Source organism: Engystomops pustulosus, chromosome 2 (genome assembly GCF_040894005.1).
Source record: "Engystomops pustulosus chromosome 2, aEngPut4.maternal, whole genome shotgun sequence".
NCBI lineage: Eukaryota > Metazoa > Chordata > Amphibia > Anura > Leptodactylidae > Engystomops > Engystomops pustulosus.
This window is the reverse complement of record NC_092412.1, coordinates 20,849,195-20,872,109: the sequence shown is the minus strand read 5'-3', so window position 1 is coordinate 20,872,109 and position 22,915 is coordinate 20,849,195. Positions and strand designations below refer to the sequence as shown.

General features: G+C 44.5%; 1 protein-coding gene across 3 annotated transcripts in view; it reads left to right on the top strand.

The window, feature by feature from the left end:
- LRRC32 (leucine rich repeat containing 32) overlaps positions 1 to 22,915 on the top strand; it is a 40,490-nt gene that overhangs the window by 3,074 nt on the left and 14,501 nt on the right. Inside the window, exons 1-2 of one of the 3 annotated variants that reach the window (XM_072133929.1) lie at positions 21,014 to 21,145; positions 22,105 to 22,198. In XM_072133929.1, coding sequence (XP_071990030.1) covers positions 22,109 to 22,198 — 90 coding nt within the window. In that variant the 5' untranslated portion in view covers positions 21,014 to 21,145; positions 22,105 to 22,108. Of the gene's footprint in view, positions 1 to 21,013; positions 21,278 to 22,104; positions 22,199 to 22,915 lie in introns of those variants that run through there. The other 2 variants (XM_072133928.1, XM_072133927.1) reach the window with 2 other exon arrangements.

Below are 22,915 nucleotides of genomic sequence, written 5' to 3'. Positions count from 1 at the left end.
ACTCACATACACCGAGACGGAGGAGGTGAATTCCGGCGGACTTCAGCGCAGCAGTGACACCTAGTGGATAACCGGCTCATGACCTTAGTGAATCCCGGCAGAACCCGAATCAGCATCGGAGAACGCGCCGCTGGATCGCGAATGGACCGGGTAAGTAAATCTGCTCCAAAGTATCTGTATTGTAGTATAAATCCGTCCATAGCAGCAGCAACAAGTGTCACAGCAGTTATCAGTACCAGATCCGTCGACCCGCTTCGACGTGATGCGTCTTAACATGACCTAGGAAACTGTATGGCACAGGCTGCGGCAAAAATTGTGCAAAAATGTCAGAACTTGCGCAAAAGAGAACGCAGTTTATCTAAATGAAAACTGCACATAGATAAATCAAAGAGCAGAACTGCTAAAAAATAACACACAGAACAGGGAGGTGCAAAATGTGAGACAAATGTGTCCCAATGTTACCTTCCCATCTGAAGCCCTTGTCAGGTTATAATATGGTGCGGAGGAAGTGTATATATGTATTATCATCAGACATAACAGTGTAAAATACTAATTACACTCATGATACAAGTGATAGAATGACAGAAACAATGAGTGAACATCTATGTACATAAGTCCAAAAGTGTCCACACAATAACTAGTTAACACACAGGTGATCCTGATACATACACCTGTCACATGTGTCCCCGAGCCATCCTGCTCCCCGAGTACATGATCACCCGGCGGTGTCACCAGCATGTGATGTGCTGAGTACATGCATTACCATCACCTGCGCACTTAACCATTTATTGTATGGACACTTAGTAGATGCCTTATTGGCACCCGGGCACTTTACTGTTACTTTTTAAAGGACTGCTTCCCACTTTATGTTGTTTATTTCATATTTATCATTTATCCATTTTATATCTATCTATCTATCTATCTATCTATCTATCCATCCATCCATCTATCCAATTTAGATCTATCAATTATCTATCTATCTCATATCTACAGAGTGACAGAGTGCCCAAACTGCAACCAAAATCCACTTATTTACCGTTAAGTGCCCACGTGGCATTTTAAGCAGTAACTTACTGCTACCTGTCTTTCCACTTCTTTCAATTGTCGGCCGCCTGAGGCCACCAATGCAGTTGAAAGAAGGAGGGCAAATTCAGACTTTCAATATAGCTTCTCTCCAAGTTGCCTGGGACAGCTGGAAGATTTAATGGATTTAGTCCTGTTTGGTGAACTCTGTCCTGGGGTGATGGCTCTGAGTGCCACCTCTGGCACCCGTGTCATAGGTTCGCCACCACTGATCTATCCATTTAATATCTATCTATCTCCTATCTATCTATCTATCTATCTATCTATCTATCTATCTATCTATCTCATATCTATCTATTTATCTATCTCATATCTATCTATCTATCTATCTCATATCTATCTCATATCTATCTATCATCTATCTCATATCTATCTATCTATCTATCTATCTATCTATCTATCTATCTATCTCATATCTATCTATCTATCTATCTATCTCATATCTATCTATCTATCTATCTATCTCATATCTATCTATCTATCTCATATCTATCTATTTATCTATCTCATATCTATATATTTATCTATCTATCTATCTCATATCTATCTATTTATGTAATTTATTTTCTATATTTGTATCTACGGAGGACTCTGGACCCAGTCCTTATAGCCTGCACCCACCACTTAATCTTCAGCAGTGTGCTGCCTGGACTTTCCTTTTGTATCTATTTATGTATCTATCTATCTATCTATCTATCTATCTATCTATCCCATATCTATCTATCCCATATCTATCTATCTATTTATGTATCTATCTATCTATCTATCTATCTATCTATCTCATATCGCATTGCTGGCATTAAGGCACAGGCTATGGCACGATTCTACACCACCTCTAACCTGGCATAGAATTGCCCTGTAGCCTCCGGCGAGTGCTAGGGAATGGAGACTCCATCATACTCCGTCAGCCTATGATTACTGTGACCATATCTATCTCATATCTAAGAATCTATCTACCTAGTATAAAAAAAAAAATGTGAAAAAAACACACACCAAAAATGAGATAAAAATGAATTAGGTGGATTTATTCCATATGAGCAGCCTATATACCTGCCTATGTTATTGCAGTCCATGCTGTAGACTCATGATTACCTATAGGGGCACATTTATCAGGGTTTGTGCTTCAGTTTTTTGTAGTCCTGAAGCTGCTGCAATTTCCAGTATACAGCCAGTAATTGCACATATTTCCCCCTAATTCCACCATCACCTTTAAGTGGGCATGGAGGGTGTGAAGGAGGGGCAGCCGGTGCTCGAGCGGTGCCGGTGAAAACCCTCCTGCCCTGGAGTATCCACATACAGAGGGCTATGCATTAATGCTACACCAGGCAGGACCCGGGGTAAAGGTGCCAAAGCCTCCTGATCTGGCGCTTGTTGGGGGGACTCACCATTGCCTAGCACCAGTGTAAGATAAATGGACCCCATAGTCTCTCTCTGGATAATTTGGGTCAGAGTTACTGGCGGGAACATGTCTCTCCGGAATGTCTTCTCTTCTGTCTGACTCCAAATGGAACTACAAGTAACATGGTTATTAGAGATGAGCAAACACTAAAATGCTCGGGTACTCGTTATTCGAGACGAACTTTTCCCGATGCTCGAGTGCTCGTCTCGAATAACGAACCCCATTGAAGTCAATGGGAGACTCGAGCATTTTTCAAGGGGACCAAGGCTCTGCACAGGGAAGCTTGGCCAAACACCTGGGAACCTCAGAAAAGGATGGAAACACCACGGAAATGGACAGGAAACAGCAGGGGCAGCATGCATGGATGCCTCTGAGGCTGCTTAAACGCACCATTATGCCAAAATTATGGGCAACAGCATGGCCATGACAGAGTGACAGAATGAAGCTAGATAGTATCTAAAACATGCAATAATTGACCCTGACACTATAGGGGACGGCATGCAGAGGCAGCGGCAGCAGGCTAGAGAGTGGCATGGCGACATACCCTAAATGGACTCAGGCTTCAAACCAATGGGTGGCAGAGAGGAACCAAAGGAGGTGAGCAAGAAGCGCTCAAATAATATCGCTACATGATAAAAGTTTGCCAGTATATTTTGTGGATTACACAGCAGGGTGGCGACAAAGTTAACATGGAAGCCATGAAAACAACCCAAAATTCTGCCTGACACAGCTCGTTTGATAAGGGGACCATGTATGGAGGCAGTGAACTAGTAGTAGATTAAAGGTGCTGCAGTTAAAACTATGTTAGTTGGATCTTGGCATGGAGCTGGCGCTCCGCTGCCAGACGAGCTTTCGCCAATCCAAGCCCCTGTCTCTAGGCTACTCCCCAAACAGCACTTTTGTATAAGATCAAGTGTAGTAGCGTTCTTATAAGTTTAGGATATGCCGGGTGAGGGGAATGTAAACAGATGCGCAAGAAGCGCATGATGCGCATGGAGCTGGCGCTCCGCTGCCAGGCGAGCTTTCGCAAATCCAAGCCCCTGTCTCTAGGCTACTCCCCAAACAGCACTTTTGTATAAGATCAAGTGTAGTAGCGTTCTTATAAGTTTAGGATATGGCGGGTGAGGGGAATGTAAACAGATGCGCAAGAAGCGCTGAAATAATATCCCTAAATGGTAAAAGTTTGCAAGTATATTTTGTGGATTACACAGCAGGGTGGCGACAAAGTTAACAACTTTGATGTGGAATGCCCTGTAATAGCTCTTGGGCGGTGTGCCTTTTATCGCCTAGGCTCAGCAGTTTCAGCACCGCCTGCTGTCGCTTAGCGACGGCACTGCTGCTGTGCCTAGAGCTACCGACTGATGGCGCCATGCCCACGGATGGTAATTCGGAGGAGGAGGAGGTGGAGGAGGGGTGGGAGGAGGTATAGTAGGCCTTTGAGACCTGGACCGAGGTAGGCCCCGCAATTCTCTGCGTCGGCAGTATATGACCAGCCCCAGGGTCAGACTCGGTCCCAGCCTGCACCAAGTTAAGTGTAGTAGCGTTCTTATAAGTTTGGGATATGGCGGGTGAGGGGAATGTAAACAGATGCGCAAGAAGCGCATGATGCGCATGGAGCTGGCGTTCCGCTGCCAGGCGAGCTTTCGCCAATCCAAGCCCCTGTCTCTAGGCTACTCCCCAAACAGCACTTCTAAGAACCTTTTGTATAAGATCAAGTGTAGTAGCGTTCTTATAAGTTTAGGATATGCCGGGTGAGGGGAATGTAAACAGATGCGCAAGAAGCGCTGAAATAATATCCCTAAATGGTAAAAGTTTGCCAGTATATTTTGTGGATAACACAGCAGGGTGGCGACAAAGTTAACAACTTTGATGTGGAATCCATGAAAACAACCCAAATTTCTGCCTGACACACCTCGTTTGATAAAGGGACGATGTATGGAGGCAGCTATATGGACGACTTTTGGAGGTAGCAATGGAGACAACGTGTGGAGGCTGCTATGGAGACAATTTAATTTGGATAGTGCCTGTATGTGGCAGTCCCAAACATTTTTCAAACCAGAGGAGCAGGTAGGTGGCCCTCCAGTAAAATGGAATAGATTGAGTGCCTGTATGTGGCAGTCCCAAAAATTCTTCAAACCAGAGGAGCAGGTAGGTGGCCCTCCAGTAAAATGGAATAGATTGAGTGCCTGTATGTGGCAGTCCCAAAAATTGTTCAAACCAGAGGAGCAGGTAGGTGGCCCTCCAGTAAAATGGAATAGATTGAGTGCCTGTATGTGGCAGTCCCAAAAATTCTTCAAACCAGAGGAGCAGGTAGGTGGCCCTCCAGTAAAATGGAATAGATTGAGTGCCTGTATGTGGCAGTCCCAAAAATTGTTCAAACCAGAGGAGCAGGTAGGTGGCCCTCCAGTAAAATGGAATAGATTGAGTGCCTGTATGTGGCAGTCCCAAAAATTGTTCAAACCAGAGGAGCAGGTAGGTGGCCCTCCAGTAAAATGGAATAGATTGAGTGCCTGTATGTGGCAGTCCCAAAAATTGTTCAAACCAGAGGAGCAGGTAGGTGGCCCTCCAGTAAAATGGAATAGATTGAGTGCCTGTATGTGGCAGTCCCAAAAATTGTTCAAACCAGAGGAGCAGGTAGGTGGCCCTCCAGTAAAATGGAATAGATTGAGTGCCTGTATGTGGCAGTCCCAAAAATTGTTCAAACCAGAGGACCGGGTAGGTGGCCCTCCAGAAAAATGGAATAGATTGAGTGCCTGTATGTGGCACTCACAAAAATTGTTTCAAACAGAGGACCGGGTAGGTGGCCCTCCAGAAAAATTAAATGCATGAAGTATAGCAAGAGCCAGTGGGCCCTGTCAAAAAATAGCCATTTTCCTCTGCTTTACTGTACAAAGAGGAGGAGAAGGAGGAAAATGAGGAGGAGGAGGAGGAGTGGATCAATTATTCAGGTTGAGCTTCCTTCACCTGGTGGAGATTGGAAATTCTGAGAAATCCAGCCTTTATTCATTTTAATAAGCGTCAGCCTGTCAGCGCTGTCAGTCGACAGGCGTGTACGCTTATCGGTGATGATGCCACCAGCTGCACTGAAAACCCGCTCGGACAAGACGCTAGCGGCAGGGCAGGCAAGAACCTCCAAGGCGTACAGCGCCAGTTCGTGCCACATGTCCAGCTTTGAAACCCAGTAGTTGTAGGGAGCTGTGTGATCATTTAGGACGATGGTATGGTCAGCTACGTACTCCCTCACCATCTTTCTGTAAAGATCAGCCCTACTCTGTCGAGACTGGGGACAGGTGACAGTGTCTTGCTGGGGTGACATAAAGCTGGCAAAAGCCTTGTAAAGCGTACCCTTGCCAGTGCTGGACAAGCTGCCTGCTCGCCTACTCTCCCTCGCTACTTGTCCCGCAGAACTACGCACTCTGCCGCTAGCGCTGTCAGAAGGGAAATACTGTTTCAGCTTGTGCACCAGGGCCTGCTGGTATTCATGCATTCTCACACTCCTTTCCTCTGCAGGGATGAGAGTGGCAAGATTTTGCTTGTACCGTGGGTCCAGGAGAGTGAACACCCAGTAATCGGTGCTGGAATAAATTCTTTGAACGCGAGGGTCACGGGATAGGCAGCCTAGCATGAAATCTGCCATATGCGCCAGAGTACCAACGCGTAAGAATTCACTCCCCTCACTGGCCTGACTGTCCATTTCCTCCTCCTCCAACTCCTCCAACTCCTCTTCTTCTGCCCATACACGCTGAACAGTGAAGGACTCAACAATGGTCCCCTCTTGTGTCTCGCCAACATTCTCCTCCTCTTCCTCCTCATCCTCCTCCACCTCCACCTCCTCCGATATGCGCTGAGAAACAGACCTCAGGGTGCTTTGGCTATCAACAAGGGAATATTCTTCCCCCGTCTCTTGTGACGAGCGCAAAGCTTCCGACTTCATGCTGACCAGAGAGTTTTTCAACAGGCCAAGCAGCGGGATGGTGAGGCTGATGATGGCGGCATCGCCACTGACCATCTGTGTTGACTCCTCAAAGTTACTCAGCACCTGACAGATATCAGACATCCACGTCCACTCCTCATTGTAGACTTGAGGAAGCTGACTGACCTGACTACCAGTTCTGGTGGAAGTTGACATCTGGCAGTCTACAATCGCTCTGCGCTGCTGGTAAACTCTGGATAACATGGTCAGTGTTGAATTCCACCTCGTGGGCACGTCGCACAACAGTCGGTGAGCGGGCAGTTGGAGGCGGCGCTGCGCTGCCCTGAGAGTGGCAGCATCTGGGCTGGACTTCCTGAAATGCGCACAGATGCGGCGCACCTTCGTGAGCAAATCAGACAGATTGGGGTATGTCTTGAGGAAACGCTGCACTATCAGATTTAACACATGGGCCAGGCATGGCACATGTGTCAGTCTGCCGAGTTGCAGAGCCGCCACCAGGTTACGGCCGTTGTCACACACAACCATTCCCGGCTTGAGGTTCAGCGGTGCCAGCCACAGATCAGTCTGCGCCGTGATGCCCTGTAATAGCTCTTGGGCGGTGTGCCTTTTGTCGCCTAGGCTCAGCAGTTTGAGCACCGCCTGCTTTCGCTTAGCGACGGCACTGCTGCTGTGCCTAGAGCTACCGACTGATGGCGCCGTGCCCACGGATGGTAGTTCGGAGGAGGAGGTGGAGGAGGGGTGGGAGGAGGAGGAGGCATAGTAGGCCTGAAACACCTGGACCGAGGTAGGCCCCGCAATCCTCGGCGTCGGCAGTATATGAGCAGCCCCAGGGTCAGTCTCGGTCCCAGCCTCCACCAAGTTAACCCAATGTGCCGTCAGCGATATATAGTGGCCCTGCCCGGCAGCACTCGTCCACGTGTCCGTGGTCAGGTGGACCTTGTCAGAAACGGCGTTGGTCAGGGCACGGATGATGTTGTCTGACACGTGCTGGTGCAGGGCTGGGACGGCACATCGGGAAAAGTAGTGGCGGCTGGGGACCGAATACCGAGGGGCGGCCGCCGCCATGAGGTTGCGAAAGGCCTCGGTCTCTACTAGCCTATAGGGCAGCATCTCCAGGCTAAGCAATCTGGAGATGTGCACATTAAGGGCTTGGGCGTGCGGGTGGGTTGCACTATATTTGCGTTTCCGCTCCAGCGTCTGGGGTATGGAGAGCTGAACGCTGGTGGATGCTGTGGAGGATCGTGGAGGCGACGATGGGGTTTTTGTGGCAGGGTCCTGGGCAGGGGGCTGACTAGCAGCTGACACAGGGGAAGGAGCAGTGGTGTGCACGGCCGGAGGTGAACGGGCTTGTTGCCACTGAGTGGGGTGCTTAGCATTCATATGCCTGCGCATACTGGTGGTAGTTAAGCTAGTAGTGGTGGAACCCCTGCTGAGCCTGGTTTGGCAAATGTTGCACACCACAGTCCGTCGGTCATCCGGTGTTTCCTTAAAGAACCTCCACACTTCTGAAGATCTAGCCCTCGCCGCAAGAGCCCTCACCACGGGAGCTTCACTAGTTGACACATTTGGCGCTGATGCACCAGCTCTGGCCCTGCCTCTCCGTCTGGCCCCACCACTGCCTCTTCCAACCTGTTCAGGTCGAGGACTCTCCTCCGTCTCAGAAGCACTGTGTTCACCCGGCCTCTCAACCCAGCTTGGGTCTGTCACCTCATCATCCTCCGATCCCTCAGTCTGCTCCCCCCTCGGACTTCCTGCCCTGACAACAACTTCCCCACTGTCTGACAACCGTGTCTCCTCATCGTCGGACACCTCTTTACACACTTCCACTACGTCAAGAAGGTCATCATCACCCACAGACTGTGACTGGTGGAAAACCTGGGCATCGGAAAATTGCTCAGCAGCAACCGGACAAGTGGTTTGTGACTGTGGGAAGGGTCCAGAAAACAGTTCCTCAGAGTATGCCGGTTCAAATGGCAAATTTTCCTGGGAGGGGGCAGACTGGGGGGGAGGAGGCTGAGGTGCAGGAGCTGGAGGAGTGGGGATTTCGGTGACATGGGTGGACTGCGTGGAAGACTGACTGGTGGTGGACAAATTGCTCGAAGCATTGTCAGCAATCCACGACATCACCTGTTCGCACTGTTCTGGCCTCAACAGTGCTCTACCACGAGTCCCAGTAACTTCAGACATGAACCTAGGGAGTGTAGCTCTGCGGCGTTCCCCTGCTCCCTCATCAGCAGGTGGTGTCTCACCCCGCCCAGGACCACGGCCTCTGACCCCTGCAGTAGTTGGACGCCCACGTCCCCGCCCTCGTCCTCTACCCCTAGCCCTGGGGTTAAACATTTTTAAAATGAGAGTTATAACTTTTTTTTTTTTTTTTACTTTTTTTTTTTTTTGTGTTTTTTTGTGTTTTTTTTTTTTTTTGTGTTTTTTTTTTTTTTTTGAGTTTTTAGAACCAAACAATCCTATCCTATTGCTATGGCTATTTTCTAGCCAAGTATCAAAGGAAGCACACTACTATGCCAGATGAGATGACACTGAGTTATTGCCTAATAGAAATCCAACCCCTACTGAATTTTGCCACTTCAGCCTTTGCTATGGATATGTGCGCCACTAAGCGCAGAACACAGCGGTCGCAAGTCTCACTACAAATTGCTCAGAATTGGCAAGTACATGCACTGCAGAAACTACAGCCACCAGCAGATCAACCAGAAATCAAATATATAGAACGCTACTGTAGGCTTCAAGAAGCTGTTTGTATTCTCCTATGGCTATTTTCTAGCCAAGTATCAAAGGAAGCACACTACTATGCCAGATGAGATGACACTGAGTTATTGCCTAATAGAAATCCAACCCCTACTGAATTTTCCCACTTCGGTCTTTGCTATGGATATGTGTGCCACTAAGAGCTAAACACAACGGTAGCAAGTCCCCCTGCTAATTCCTCACAAAATGGTAAAAGATGCAAATTAAAATAAAAAAAGTAGAACGTTATTGTAGCCCTAAGAAGGGCTGTTGGGTTCTTTGAGAATCACTCCTGCCTAACAGTAAGCTAATAGAACACCCTAACGCTTTCCCTGACCAGCAGCAGCTCTCTCCCTAGAAGCATCCAGAGACAGAATGATCCGAGCAGCGCGGCCAGCGGCTAGTCTATCCCAGGGTCACCTGATCTGGCCAGCCAACCACTGCTATCGACGTGTAAGGGTACCACGTCATGCTGGGTGGAGTGCAGAGTCTCCTGGCTTGTGATTGGCTCTGTTTCTGGCCGCCAAAAAGCAAAACGGCGGGAGCTGCCATTTTCTCGAGCGGGCGAAGTATTCGTCCGAGTAACGAGCAGTTTCGAGTACCCTAATGCTCGACCGAGCATCAAGCTCGGACGAGCATGTTCGCTCATCTCTAATGGTTATATGAAAAATAGGAGTGTTCTCCCTGCTCACAAGAGCTTACAATCTATAACCCCCCCCCCCCTCCCCCCGTAGACAAGGTAATCCATCATCTAGTTTCTAGTTTCCTTTCTCTTCCGGTACATTGAGTCAACTTTGAAGGACTAGTCAATAGCTTGACCTAAGAACTTTATTTTCTCTCCAAAATCTTATAAAAATGTTTTTTTGTTTTTTTTTTGGGGGGGGGGTACATGTGCTTCCTCCATTGAGGATTCGTTACACCTCCTGCATTTGGTAGAGGACACTATTTCCCCTTGTATCCACTTTTCTCATCTTGGGACAACAGGATCAGATGAGTTTTGTTACAACCCCTGGTAGATATTGGGAAACAGCTTTACAGCCCCCAAAGACATGGACTTTACCCACGGGACTCCATCAAAGTTATGTAAGTTCTTGGTTAAGTCAACTTTGAAGAACAAGTAAAAACCATTACCCCGGGGCTCTATTCCCTCTTCCAAATGGTTCAACATGTCATAGATGTTCTTCAAAGTCTTCTCTTAGAAGATGAATGTAGTGTTTTGGTCTTGTCCACATTGAAGCGCATCAAGGTCTTCTAAGTCTTGTGGAGGTCACAATTTGGCTTGTCTACATTCGTATTCCCATCACGTGTTAAAGTCCAACTGTTGGGAAAAGTGATATTGTGGAAGAACTAAGTTATCCCATAATAGACATAGACTTACCTGGGGCCAAGTCCAAGCGTTACAAGTGGATATATTGGGGAACAGAAGCCCTCATAAGCAAGTTGTTGGTGTTAATTTGGGACCTGTTGCTAATTTCCTGAATTATCCCACAAACCCTATGTAACTGGCGCCTAACTTTCCAGTTTCCTCTGACTTTGCAAAAATGTTGTGCCGTTCCAAAGTGACTAAAAACCTCTGGCAGCAGGTTGTCCAGATGAAACCTAAAAGGGGTGACCCAATCAGCCATGGCAAGAGAAGGCGGTCAATACAAGTGATTTCTACAATATTGCGTCTTTACAACATCACAAACTCATTAAAATCCACCCTCGAAAGACAAATGCAAGAGAGGACAGAATAATGCGGAGAATCTCCATGGGTAATTGTTTTAACACTTCAGCTGGAATTACTTGCCTGTTAATGGAAAGGATTTGTCTCATCATATAGTGCCTTGATATTTGAGAGAAATTGGACTGAAAGCCCACGCTGCAGTGTCCAAACCTCTCATTAGCAGAAAGAGTCAAAAGTCTAGACTCACCTTTGCTACGGAGCATGCTGTTTGGACAGAGGAGTAGTGATCCACAGTTCACAAGTTTAATCTGATCTGATGAACAACATTGGGCACATTTACTTACCTAGTCCTGTCGTGATCCCCGATCCGGACTCTCCGATGAGGATGAAGTCCGGCCCGACTCACCAAGATCGTGCACCTGATACCCTGCATGTGTCGCTTCCCCGCTGAGGTCCGCCGGAGTTCACCTTCTTCTTCCAGGTGCATGTAAGTGCATTGTCTTGCGACACAATTTGAATTTTAAATCCAGCGCTTAGTACAACATAAAAGTTGGCGCAATTGCGCCAAAATCTGATCACGTGCACCAAAAACCCCTTTTAAATGCAGCGCAAATCGGAAATAGTTGGGAAACTTGACGGAAATGTGGTCCGCGGACCCTTAGTAAATGTGCCCCATTATGTTCATGGAGAAATTGTCAAAAGATGAAGTGAGTACAGAAGTCAGTGAAAGGTGGTAGAGGAAGTGTCATGGTTTGGGGAATATTTTCTGCAACAGGAGTTGGATCTCTGATACAACTACATAGAATGCAAGTGTATATCAGAACCTTCTTCAACAACATGTGGTTCCTTCCTTGCGTTCATCATTTAATCATCAATCAATTTTTATGCAGGACATTGCCCCTTGTCATGCAGCAACACGGGCAAAGCAGTTCCTTGAAACAGAAAACAGTGAAACAATGAAATAGCCGACCTAGAGTCCTGATCTAAACCCAATTGAAAACCTCTGGGAAATCCTTGGTGACAAAGTTATGGCCAAGTAACCCACAACTTGGGTTGCTAGAGACTAGTGATGTCCTGTGGCCAGGGCTGAGGTCCTGTGCTCTCCCTACTGAATGGTGACTGGTGGGGCCTTCAGAAAATGTCATTATAATCTTTCTCTGTGCTACAGTCATCGCTGTTCTCTTATTATCATCGCGTTTTTTCCAAATTAAAGTTTTTATGTTGATACTTTGGTCATTTTGTAAAACACTGCAAAATCAAGTGAGCAAACATTAGGTGACATTAATCATAGTGGCTCTTAGGTGCGCCTGGTTTGTTCTTTTTTTTGGCTTGTGATCTATGAATGATCTAGTTTTGCCTTAGTAAATGCGTTTTGGAATTGTCTGATGTCCGATTCATTTGCGCCAAATTTGCCTCAAATTATTAGATCGCATTTGTGACCAATGATGAAAGGAGAATATGGAAAGGTGACAGAACGTTCAGGGCACATAAAGTCTCAGCTTGTACAATGTCCGGACTACATTGTGCTGTAAATGCAGGGACTAAAAAAAAACTCAACTTTTTATGGAAATGGAGTCGGATAATATTCTCAGATCTGTACAATAAGACAATAATCACTCACAGAGATGATCCCATAGAAAATGATGGAGTTGTTACTGGAGAAATTTTACATTTTTAAACTGAGCTGAAGGATTTTCCATGTTGCATAGAGGTAATTTTTCATTTGGGAAGCGAAAATCTATGTTTTCAGTAATGAAAATTGAAGTTTTTTTTCTACTGCTCAGAGTAGGTGTATTGTTGCTACTTTTTTGCGACTTTTTAGCCGCAAGTTTGTGATAGCTGCCAAGCAAACAGCCACTCACTGGGGCCTATTTACTAAGGGTCCGCGGATGGACTTTTGTCTGTTTTTCCGACAATTTCGGGTTTTTCGCCGCTGTGACAGGTATTTAGCAGGGGATTGTGTCGCACGTGATCAGATTTTGGCATAGCTGCTCTGGCTTTCATGCAACAGAAATCGGGGGGCGGGCCGTTGGACGATCCGACTGATTCAGACTGAGCGCAGGATTTAAGATTCAAATTGTGTCGCAAGCACTTACATGCAACAGGAAGAAGAAGGTGAACTCCGGCGGACCTGAGTGGGGAAGGGACACACGCAATTCCGATCAGACAATGCACTTTCGGGGAACTCCATGGATGGGTAAGTAAATGTGCCACACTCTGTCAGATAAGGCGCAGGGACTCAAAACCACTAAGTGCCAAACTTTGACATGCGCCAGAAAAAGTTGTGCCAAATTAACTAACTACGCCACATTTTTGCACATAAAAAAATGGCAAACCCAGTAGAAAAAACTATGATTAATGTCCCCCATTGTTCTCTAATTTTGCTCTCCAGTGTATACAGAGCTGGTGCAATGTGGTCCTTTACGTCAATGAGGATGGAAACCACCTCCAATGGAAACTTCTATGAAAGCAAGCATTAGATTTCCAGTAAATGTAGCAGCAGTCATCGCGAGTAACCTGTATGTGATACTATAATTATATCACAGAAGCCTCATCATTGATCACATGAGATTACAGCTACATGGAAAACGCCAAATTCATGAAAGCTTTGTGAGAGTCTGTCCTTCTATAATCTAATGGGGACCAGAGCTCATAGCTCATATAAGGAGAGACCAGAGCTACAAAGATCAGAGTTACAGAGATCTATTGCTTGTATATACAAAGAACACAGATACAGAGATAAGAGATTGGATATTTGGAGACCAGAGAGACCATAAATGCTGGGAGGCAGAAATCAGATACAATGGGGCAAATTTACTTACCTGGTCCTGGCGCGATCCCCGATTCGGACTGTCCGACGAAGATGAAGTCCGGCGCGATACACATAGCTTGTGCGCCTGAGTTCCTGCATCCGTCGCTTCCCCGCTGAGGTCCGCCGGAGTTCACCTTCTTCTTCCCGGTGCCTGTAAGTGCGTGTCTTGCGACACAATTCAAATTGTTAAATCCCGCGCGTAGTCCGAATCCAGATTTGTGTCGCATGCAAGCCGGCGCCGATGCACCAAAATCCGATTGCGTGCTCCAAAATCCCCTTTTAAATGCGGCGCAAAACGGAAATTGTCGGGGAACCCGACGAAAAGGCGCTCCGCGGACCCTTAGTAAATGAGCCCCAATATATAATGACCATAGCTCAGATATATAGACCACAGATATAGGGCTAAGATATATAGAGACCAGAGTTATGATATATACACACTCACCGGCCACTTTATTAGGTACACCTGTCCAACTGCTCGTTAACACTTAATTTCTAATCAGCCAATCACATGGCAGCAACATGCATTTAGGCATGTAGACATGGTCAAGACAATCTCCTGCAGTTCAAACCGAGCATCAGTATGGGGAAGAAAGGTGATTTGTGGCCTTTGAACGTGGCATGGTTGTTGGTGCCAGAAGGGCTGGTCTGAGTATTTCAGAAACTGCTGATCTACTGGGATTTTCACGCACAACCATCTCTAGGGTTTACAGAGAATGGTCCGAAAAAGAAAAAACATCCAGTGAGCGGCAGTTCTGTGGGCGGAAATGCCTTGTTGATGCCAGAGGTCAGAGGAGAATGGGCAGACTGGTTCGAGCTGATAGAAAGGCAACAGTGACTCAAATCACCACCCGTTACAACCAAGGTAGGCAGAAGAGCATCTCTGAACGCACAGTACGTCCAACTTTGAGGCAGATGGGCTACAGCAGCAGAAGACCACACCGGGTGCCACTCCTTTCAGCTAAGAACAGGAAACTGAGGCTACAATTTGCACAAGCTCATCGAAATTGGACAGTAGAAGATTGGAAAAACGCTGCCTGGTCTGATGAGTCTCGATTTCTGCTGCGACATTCGGATGGTAGGGTCAGAATTTGGCGTCAACAACATGAAAGCATGGATCCATCCTGCCTTGTATCAACGGTTCAGGCTGGTGGTGGTGGTGTCATGGTGTGGGGAATATTTTCTTGGCACTCTTTGGGCCCCTTGGTACAACGCCACAGCCTACCTGAGTATTGTTGCTGACCATGTCCATCCCTTTATGAGCACAATGTACCCTGTAACATCTGATGGCTACTTTCAGCAGGATAATGCGCCATGTCATAAAGCTGGAATCATCTCAGACTGGTTTCTTGAACATGACAATGAGGTCACTGGACACAAATGGCTCCACAGTCACCAGATCTCAATCCAATAGAGCATCTTTGGGATGTGGTGGAACGGGAGATTCGCATCATGGATGTGCAGCCGACAAATCTGCGGCAACTGTGTGATGCCATCATGTCAATATGGACCAAAATCTCTGAGGAGCTTCCAGCACCTTGTTGTATCTATGCCACGAAGAATTGAGGCAGTTCTGAAGGCAAAAGGGGGTCCAACCCGTTACTAGCATGGTGTACCTAATAAAGTGGCCGGTGAGTGTATATTGGGCTCCCCATAAACTGAACTAATAAGCATCAGAAATTACAAACCACGTGAATTAAGGTAGACTTGCTTTTTGTTGGGTTTATTATGCGCCAAAATAAAAAATGTCAGGAAACTAGAATTGCAGGAAAAGTGCCGGGATTGAAAAGTTGTGTCCAAATTGAGCTGCAAAAAAAGTGGTGCCGAAAAAGGGGTGCAAAGCCAATAATAAATACCCCCAAAGAGAGCAGAGATAAGAGTTTATTAATATATATAGAGGAGGGTTCAGAGATACAGAACTCAAGTAATAAAACCTCAGAGATCAGAACTTGGATATCGAGAGCTAAGAGATCAGTGCCAGAGAAACGGAGACCGGAGATTGGATATATAATGACCAGAGATCCAGAGACCGGAGATTGGATATATAATGACCAGAGATCCAGAGGCCGGAGATTGGATATATAATGACCAGAGATCCAGAGACCGGAGATTGGATATATAATGACCAGAGATCCAGAGGCAAGAGCTCAGATATGTATGAAATCCAGAATTTATAACACTAAGCATTATAACACTAAGGAAATCTACCACCAGGATGAAGGATTGTAAACTAAGCACACTGACATACTGGTGTGTGCACCCTCTGGCAGGATCTGCTCTTCTTTAAGCTTCTTATGCCCTGGTTTTAAAGAAAAAAAAAGATGATTTAAAATTATGCAAATGAGCCTAAGGGGATCCAGGCTCCATTAACACCTATGGAGTTTTGAGCCCCACAGACTCATTTGCATAATGTTTAAAGCCTTTTTTTTGTGAAAACAGGGCATATAAAGTTAAGTGAAGAGCAGATCCTGCCAGAGGGGGCACATACAAGTATGTCAGTGTGCTGGGTTTACAATCCTTCATCCTGGTGGTAGATTTCCTTTAACTTCTTCAGACTAATTTTTCTTTCACTGAAGATCTTATTTTGGGAACCTCAGTATTAAAAGTGTCCCCCTGATAGATGTCGGTGCATCCCGTTATAATTGATGTGATCCTACCTTCCTCCAGTACCCTAGCTTCCTCCAGTACCCTAGCATCCTCCAGTACCCTAGCATCCTCCAGTACCCGGTGCGGCCTCCAGTACCCGGTGCGGCCTCCAGTACCCGGTGCGGCCTCCAGTACCCGGTGCGGCCTCCAGTACCCGGTGCGGCCTCCAGTACCCGGTGCGGCCTCCAGTACCCGGTGCGGCCTCCAGTACCCGGTGCGGCCTCCACCTATTATTGGGGCTACTCCATATAATAACAATACAACTCCCTCATATAAACCGTCCACAAACGCTGCAAATCTTCCTCATAAACTCAGATGCAATAACTGAGGCGGCTCCATGGATACTTGTGTCATTGTTCCGTCTCTGCAGGTAGAGGCAAGTACGTGATAAGAAGCGACCGCCACACACTGAGGTCATTGTCAGCGCTCTCCATCACTGCAGTAATGGCGGCATATAGAGGGAGCCTCACACCCATTCCCATCTCCAGATTTCCAGAAAAACAAGTTTAACTCCCTGACTGTTGGGAACGTCTCGAAGACTTTGATTTTTATATCCGGAGCCACCTGCGCATCTCCCCACATCCCGTATGGGAGCCAATTATTACAAAACTGTTACAGGTGTCTGGTCCTGCCCAAAAATGTTACTATATATAGGATGGGGGATCAACCATGGGAAAGAAATGCAGATATATATCATAGGATTCATCTGCTGGAACCTGACCACAGAGAATAAACACTATAATCTATCTCCTATCTATCTATCTATCTATCTATCTCATATCTATCTATCTATCTCATATCTATCTATCTATCTCATATCTATCTCATATCTATCTGTCATCTCATATCTATCTATCTATCTCATATCTATCTGTCTATTATCTATCTCATATCTATCTATCTATCTATCTCATATCTATCTATCTATCTATCTCCTATCTCTCTATCTATCTCATATCTATCTATCTCATATCTATCTCCTATCTATCTATCTCCTATCTATCTATCTATCTCATATCTATCTCCTATCTATCTATCTATCTATCTATAAAGTAGACAGGCACCAGCCTATGATCGACCCCCCCCCTCCCATGTGTCCTACAATGTTTTCAGGGACCCACTAACATCAATGGGTAAATTGATCCTTGAAATCTGTTCTGGGAGTTTCCATTCCACCAAAATATAGATACGTCCTTGAATCAATTTTTATTTTAAAGGGTTATAATTTTAGGTTAATTTTTGGACCAAAAGAATCTGGAACAGGTCCTAAAGCTCCAGTCCTTCCCTGACTATAGGTCCTGGTACTATAAATGATCCCCACCTGAGGCTCGGACTGATATAAGAGCCTTTATAGGAGAAGCTTTCTGCAGAACATGCAATAACCATATAAATACTAATACAGGCGGTCCCCTACTTAAGGACATCCGACTTACAGACGGACCCCTCTGCCGACTGTGACCTCTGGTGAAGCTCTCTGTATGTTACTATAGTCCCAGACTGCAATGATCAGCTGTAAGGTGTCTGTAATGAAGCTTTATTGATAATCCTTGGCCCCATTACAGCAAAAAATTTTGAAACTCCAATTGTCACTGGGACAAAAGTTTTTTTTGTCTGGAACTACAATTATAAAGTATACAGGTTTGACTTACATGCAAATTCAACTTAAGAACAAACCTATGGAACCCATCTTGTATGTAACCTGGGGACTGGCTGTAATACAAGAATAATAATAATTTTGCAATAAATTAGTCGCGCATTCCTGAGCTCTAATTATATGACACAAGCCGTTGCGTTTCCTGGTGACATGCTAAATAATACATCATCTTTAATTAACTCTATTTAATGTCACCTGGAAATCACCTGAAATACTCAGAAAGTCAGCTGTGAAACCTGAACGTGCCACACGGGAACAGGTGGAACATGAAAGAACAATAGCATGCCTTGTAAGCCGGCGCGGGGGAGTGCTAGGGGAGCTTGGACCTATATCTGAGAAAGACAACAGAAGCTTCAAAGACACAATGACATCATGCCAAGGGCTGGAAGTTATGTCAGTTTTAGGAATTATATGTATATCATTCCCGGGATCTTGTATTACTATGTGACGTATACCAAATATTTAGGAATGTTCAACAAGAAGTGCCATATCCTGCTGACTTGGTGACATTTATCACTTTTACCTAAATTAACAATTAATTTCAATCTCAGGGGTCCACTAAGACCCCATTGTGGTACCCTGTATTATATGCATATCATTCCTATGATCTTGTAATACTATGTGACATATACCAAATATTTAGGAATGTTCAACAAGATGTGCCATAACCTGGTGACATTTATCACTTTTACTTAGATAAAACAATTAATTTCAATCTCAGGGGTCAACTAAGACCCCATTACGGCACCCTGTATTATATGTATATCATTCCTATGATCTTGTAATACTATGTGACGTATACAAAATATTTAGGATTGTTCCATAACCTGGTGACTTGGCGAAAGTTATCACTTTTACTTAGATAAAACAATTAATTTCAATCTCAGGGATCCACTAAGACCCCATAGCGGGAACCTTGTTTTATATGTATATCATTCCTATGATATTGTAATACTATGTGACGGATACCAAATATTTAGGAATGTTCAACAAGAAGTGCCATATCCTGCTGACTTGATGACATTTATCACTTTTACCTAAATTAACAATTAATTTAAATCTCAGGGGTCCACTAAGACCCCATAGCGGGAACCTTGTTTTATATGTATATCATTCCTATGATATTGTAATACTATGTGACGGATACCAAATATTTAGGAATGTTCAATAAGATGTGCCATAACCTGGTGACTTGGCGAAAGTTATCACTTTTACTTAGATAAAACAATTCATTTTCGATCTCAGGGGTCCACTAAGACCCCATTGTGGTACCCTGTGATTTGTGATAGGGTATAAGAAGTGCTGACGAGATAGAGTTTAATAATTCCTTTATTTATATAGCGCACACAGAGCTTGCCAAATCAGTCCCTGTCCCCAATGGGCTCACAATATAATCAACCTATCAGTATGTTTTTGGAGTGTAGGAGGAAACCGGAAACCCACGCAAACAGGGAGAGAACATACAAACTTGTTGCAGATTTTGACCCTGGGCCTTGAACCCAGGTCCCCAGCACTGCAAGGCTGTAATGCTGTAATACTAACCACTAAGCCACCGTGCCACCCTTATTATATATATAATAATTATACATATTTTCCCTTTGTTATACAGGTTGACTAAAACATTGATTCTGGATAAATTGTCTATTGGGCCACCAGTAGGTAATTGTCAAAATTAGGAGCTTGTTGACTAACTGATTTTAACAGAGGATTTGGCTAAGCTCCCATTTAAGTATCCTGCTGTGTTCAGTTTATAAAAAAAAGAGGATGATTGTTGTCCCGTGGAGCTAGGGAATATTTTCTCATATTATTCAGATTATCAAAAACAAGTGTCAAAAAGAAAGCATCCATATGGCTGCAATTTGCAATTGGGAATTACCAGCTTGGAAGGGGACCAGATCAAATGTAACACGCCCCCCTCCCCCCCCGGGAATCTCCCCCCCCCCCCCCCCCGCGTGTATTACTCTATCTTCAGATGATGAAAAGAGATAAGAACTGTCCATTTCTGGTTTTTCTACATAAAATTTAGGTTGCAAAAAAGAGATATCCTGCAGCCTATAGTATCCAGATATGTTAGACAAATTAAACCATAAGGGTTCGGTAGACCCCATTGCGGTACCCTGTGTTTAGTAAATGAAGTTAGGATAAGAACTTCCCCAGTGAGCTATGGAATATTTTCCTGCCACAGGCTGCCAAAAACTTCTACAGGCATACCATTGAGAATTTAACAGTATTCGCAAGTCTCAAGTTTAGGGCACTTGGGGTCCACTAAACCCCCCTATGCTGTACTCTATACCAAGTGAATGAAAAGGACATATAGGAGGAATATAGGTGGCCAAAACACTACATAGAGTTCGCTTAGTGATATCAGTGGGCATGCTGCAATATAAGTAGCTTGAGAATAATCCAGTTTAAGTAAAGGGGTCCACAGTTCAGTCCCCTCTATTTTTTTTTTTAAAGAACAGAGGTTGTGAAGAACAGGGCAATCAGTGGTAATTTTACAGCATCTTTGGCTTGGAAAAGGACCAGTTTATTCCCAGGGGTCTCCATTGTTATACCTTTTCCTATAGAATACATGTTTCAAAATACAAGGTTTCTGCAAAAAGTATCTACAGTACCAACATTGGGAATTCTGTTGTCTTAGCAACTTGGAAAGTGACCCATCTAATACAAAGGTTCCATTAAGACCCTATTGCTGTGCCATGTGTTGCCTGATGAGAGGGGTTATAATGAAGAGTTTGGAAATGTTTTTTCTGTAGAATAAAGGCTTCTAAATACAAATATTCTGCAGGAAAATTCCATAGGGCCATAATTAGAAATGTTACAGTACTGTCAGCTTGTAAAGTGACCAATTTAATATGTGGGGTCCAGCAAGACCCCATTGCGGTACCCTGTGTTCAATGACTGTGAGTTATTATCTACTTGTAAGGACATGTGGATATGATAAAGTATATTTCGATGTAAAAGAGAAGCTGCAGTAGAGATGTAGAGGATCTGAGTAGGTAGTCATACCGCCTTATACAATCCCTTAGGATTTTTTTTTCTCTGACTGAAACTAAAAGCAATCTGAAAACAGGAAACTTCCTTGGTACAGAAGAAGAAAGCAAACAATGTCTGTTGCTGGAATGCTGGAGGAAGTTTCTGTCCTTTTTGGCTTGCTTGGTGTGAATCGCTGATAAACACATTTCACTTGGAAGACATCTCCCCACCAGGTCAGGGGTCCCTTACTCTGCTCCCTGGAGGGCTGGGTCACAGGGACATAGTCAGGACGTGGAGACTGATCCAGACACCAGCAAAGTGCAGGCTGTGTGATACTACTGATGTGTCTGATGAGAGAGGCAGAGGTAAGGAAGGACCAGAAGTGAAAATGGATAGAATAATAGATAGATAGATAGATAGATAGATAGATAGATAGATAGATAGGAGATAGATAGGAGATAGATAGATAGATAGGAGATAGATAGATATGAGATAGATATGAGATAGATAAATAGGAGATAGATCTGAGATAGATAGATAGATAGATAGATAGATAGATAGGAGATAGATAGATAGAGAGATAGATAGATAGATAGATAGATAGATAGATAGGAGATAGATAGATAGATATGAGATAGATAGATAGATAGATAGATAGATAGATAGATAGGAGATAGATAGATAGGAGATAGATAGATATGAGATAGATATGAGATAGATAGATAGGAGATAGATAGATATGAGATAGATAAATAGGAGATAGATCTGAGATAGATAGATAGATATGAGATAGATAGATAGATATGAGATAGATAGATAGATAGATAGATATGAGATAGATGATAGATAAAAAGTCAGATACATACTTAGATACAAATGAGATATTAATGAGATAGATAAATAGATTAACCCTTTCTCTGCCTTTATTAGTCCCATCCTCGATGTTATATGCAGATGGAGCCGCCTGTAATTTCTCTCCATGTTTCATTGTGGAATTTACTGCCGCATTCTCAGCAAAAACAAACACAGCAACTTCCTTCTCCCGGGACGTCTGTATAGAAGTATAGTCGCTCTCTCACTCCCCGGGATGGCACATACTGTCTTGGAATATTCCATATCGCTCATCTCCAGCTCCTCAGGAACTACAACTCCCATCAGCCTGAATCCTAATTCCTCTTTTTTGTCTTCGCAGAGCCATGCTCCTTTATCTGCCACTACTACTGATGATGGTGAATGAAGGGTCTTCCACCTACCGCGCTGATGAGAAGCCCCCCTGTGCCATATCGGTATGATTGACATCTTGTATCTATATAATCCGTAACCTTCTTAAGACATGTAATACTTCCAGATGTGCGCAAGGTGGAGGTCTGGGGGTCATACACCTTAGTGTACCACATGACCATGACCTGATCCATCCCTGAAAGTTATTGATAGATAATCGCATAAAAAATTATTTTTTAAAATGTTGAAAATTTTTGTAATGGAGAGTAACTTGCTAAAAATCAGAATAACCCAGAATAACTGGATAACATGGAAATGGCTTCACACAAATAGGAACGTTCATACTAAAACAAGTAGGAAGTCGCTAACTAATGGGGGAAGTCTGATGCCACATTGACCTGAAAGAGGAAATCTGGACTGTATCTGACCAGGATATCCTCTCTGGTTATGTAACCTTTGGGATCTAGAGAGAGATCTATCTATCTATCTATCTATCTATCTATCTGTCTGTCTGTCTGTCTGTCTATCTATCTCATATCTATCTATCTATCTATCTCATATCTATCTATCTATCTATCTCCTATCTCATATCTATCTATCTCCTATCTCATATCTATCTATCTCATATCTATCTATCTATCTCATATCTATCTCATATCTATCTATCTCATATCTATCTATCTCATATCTATCTATCTCATATCTATCTATCTCATATCTATCTATCTTCTCATATCTATCCATCTATCCATGATATCTATTTTATATCTATCTTCAGGGGC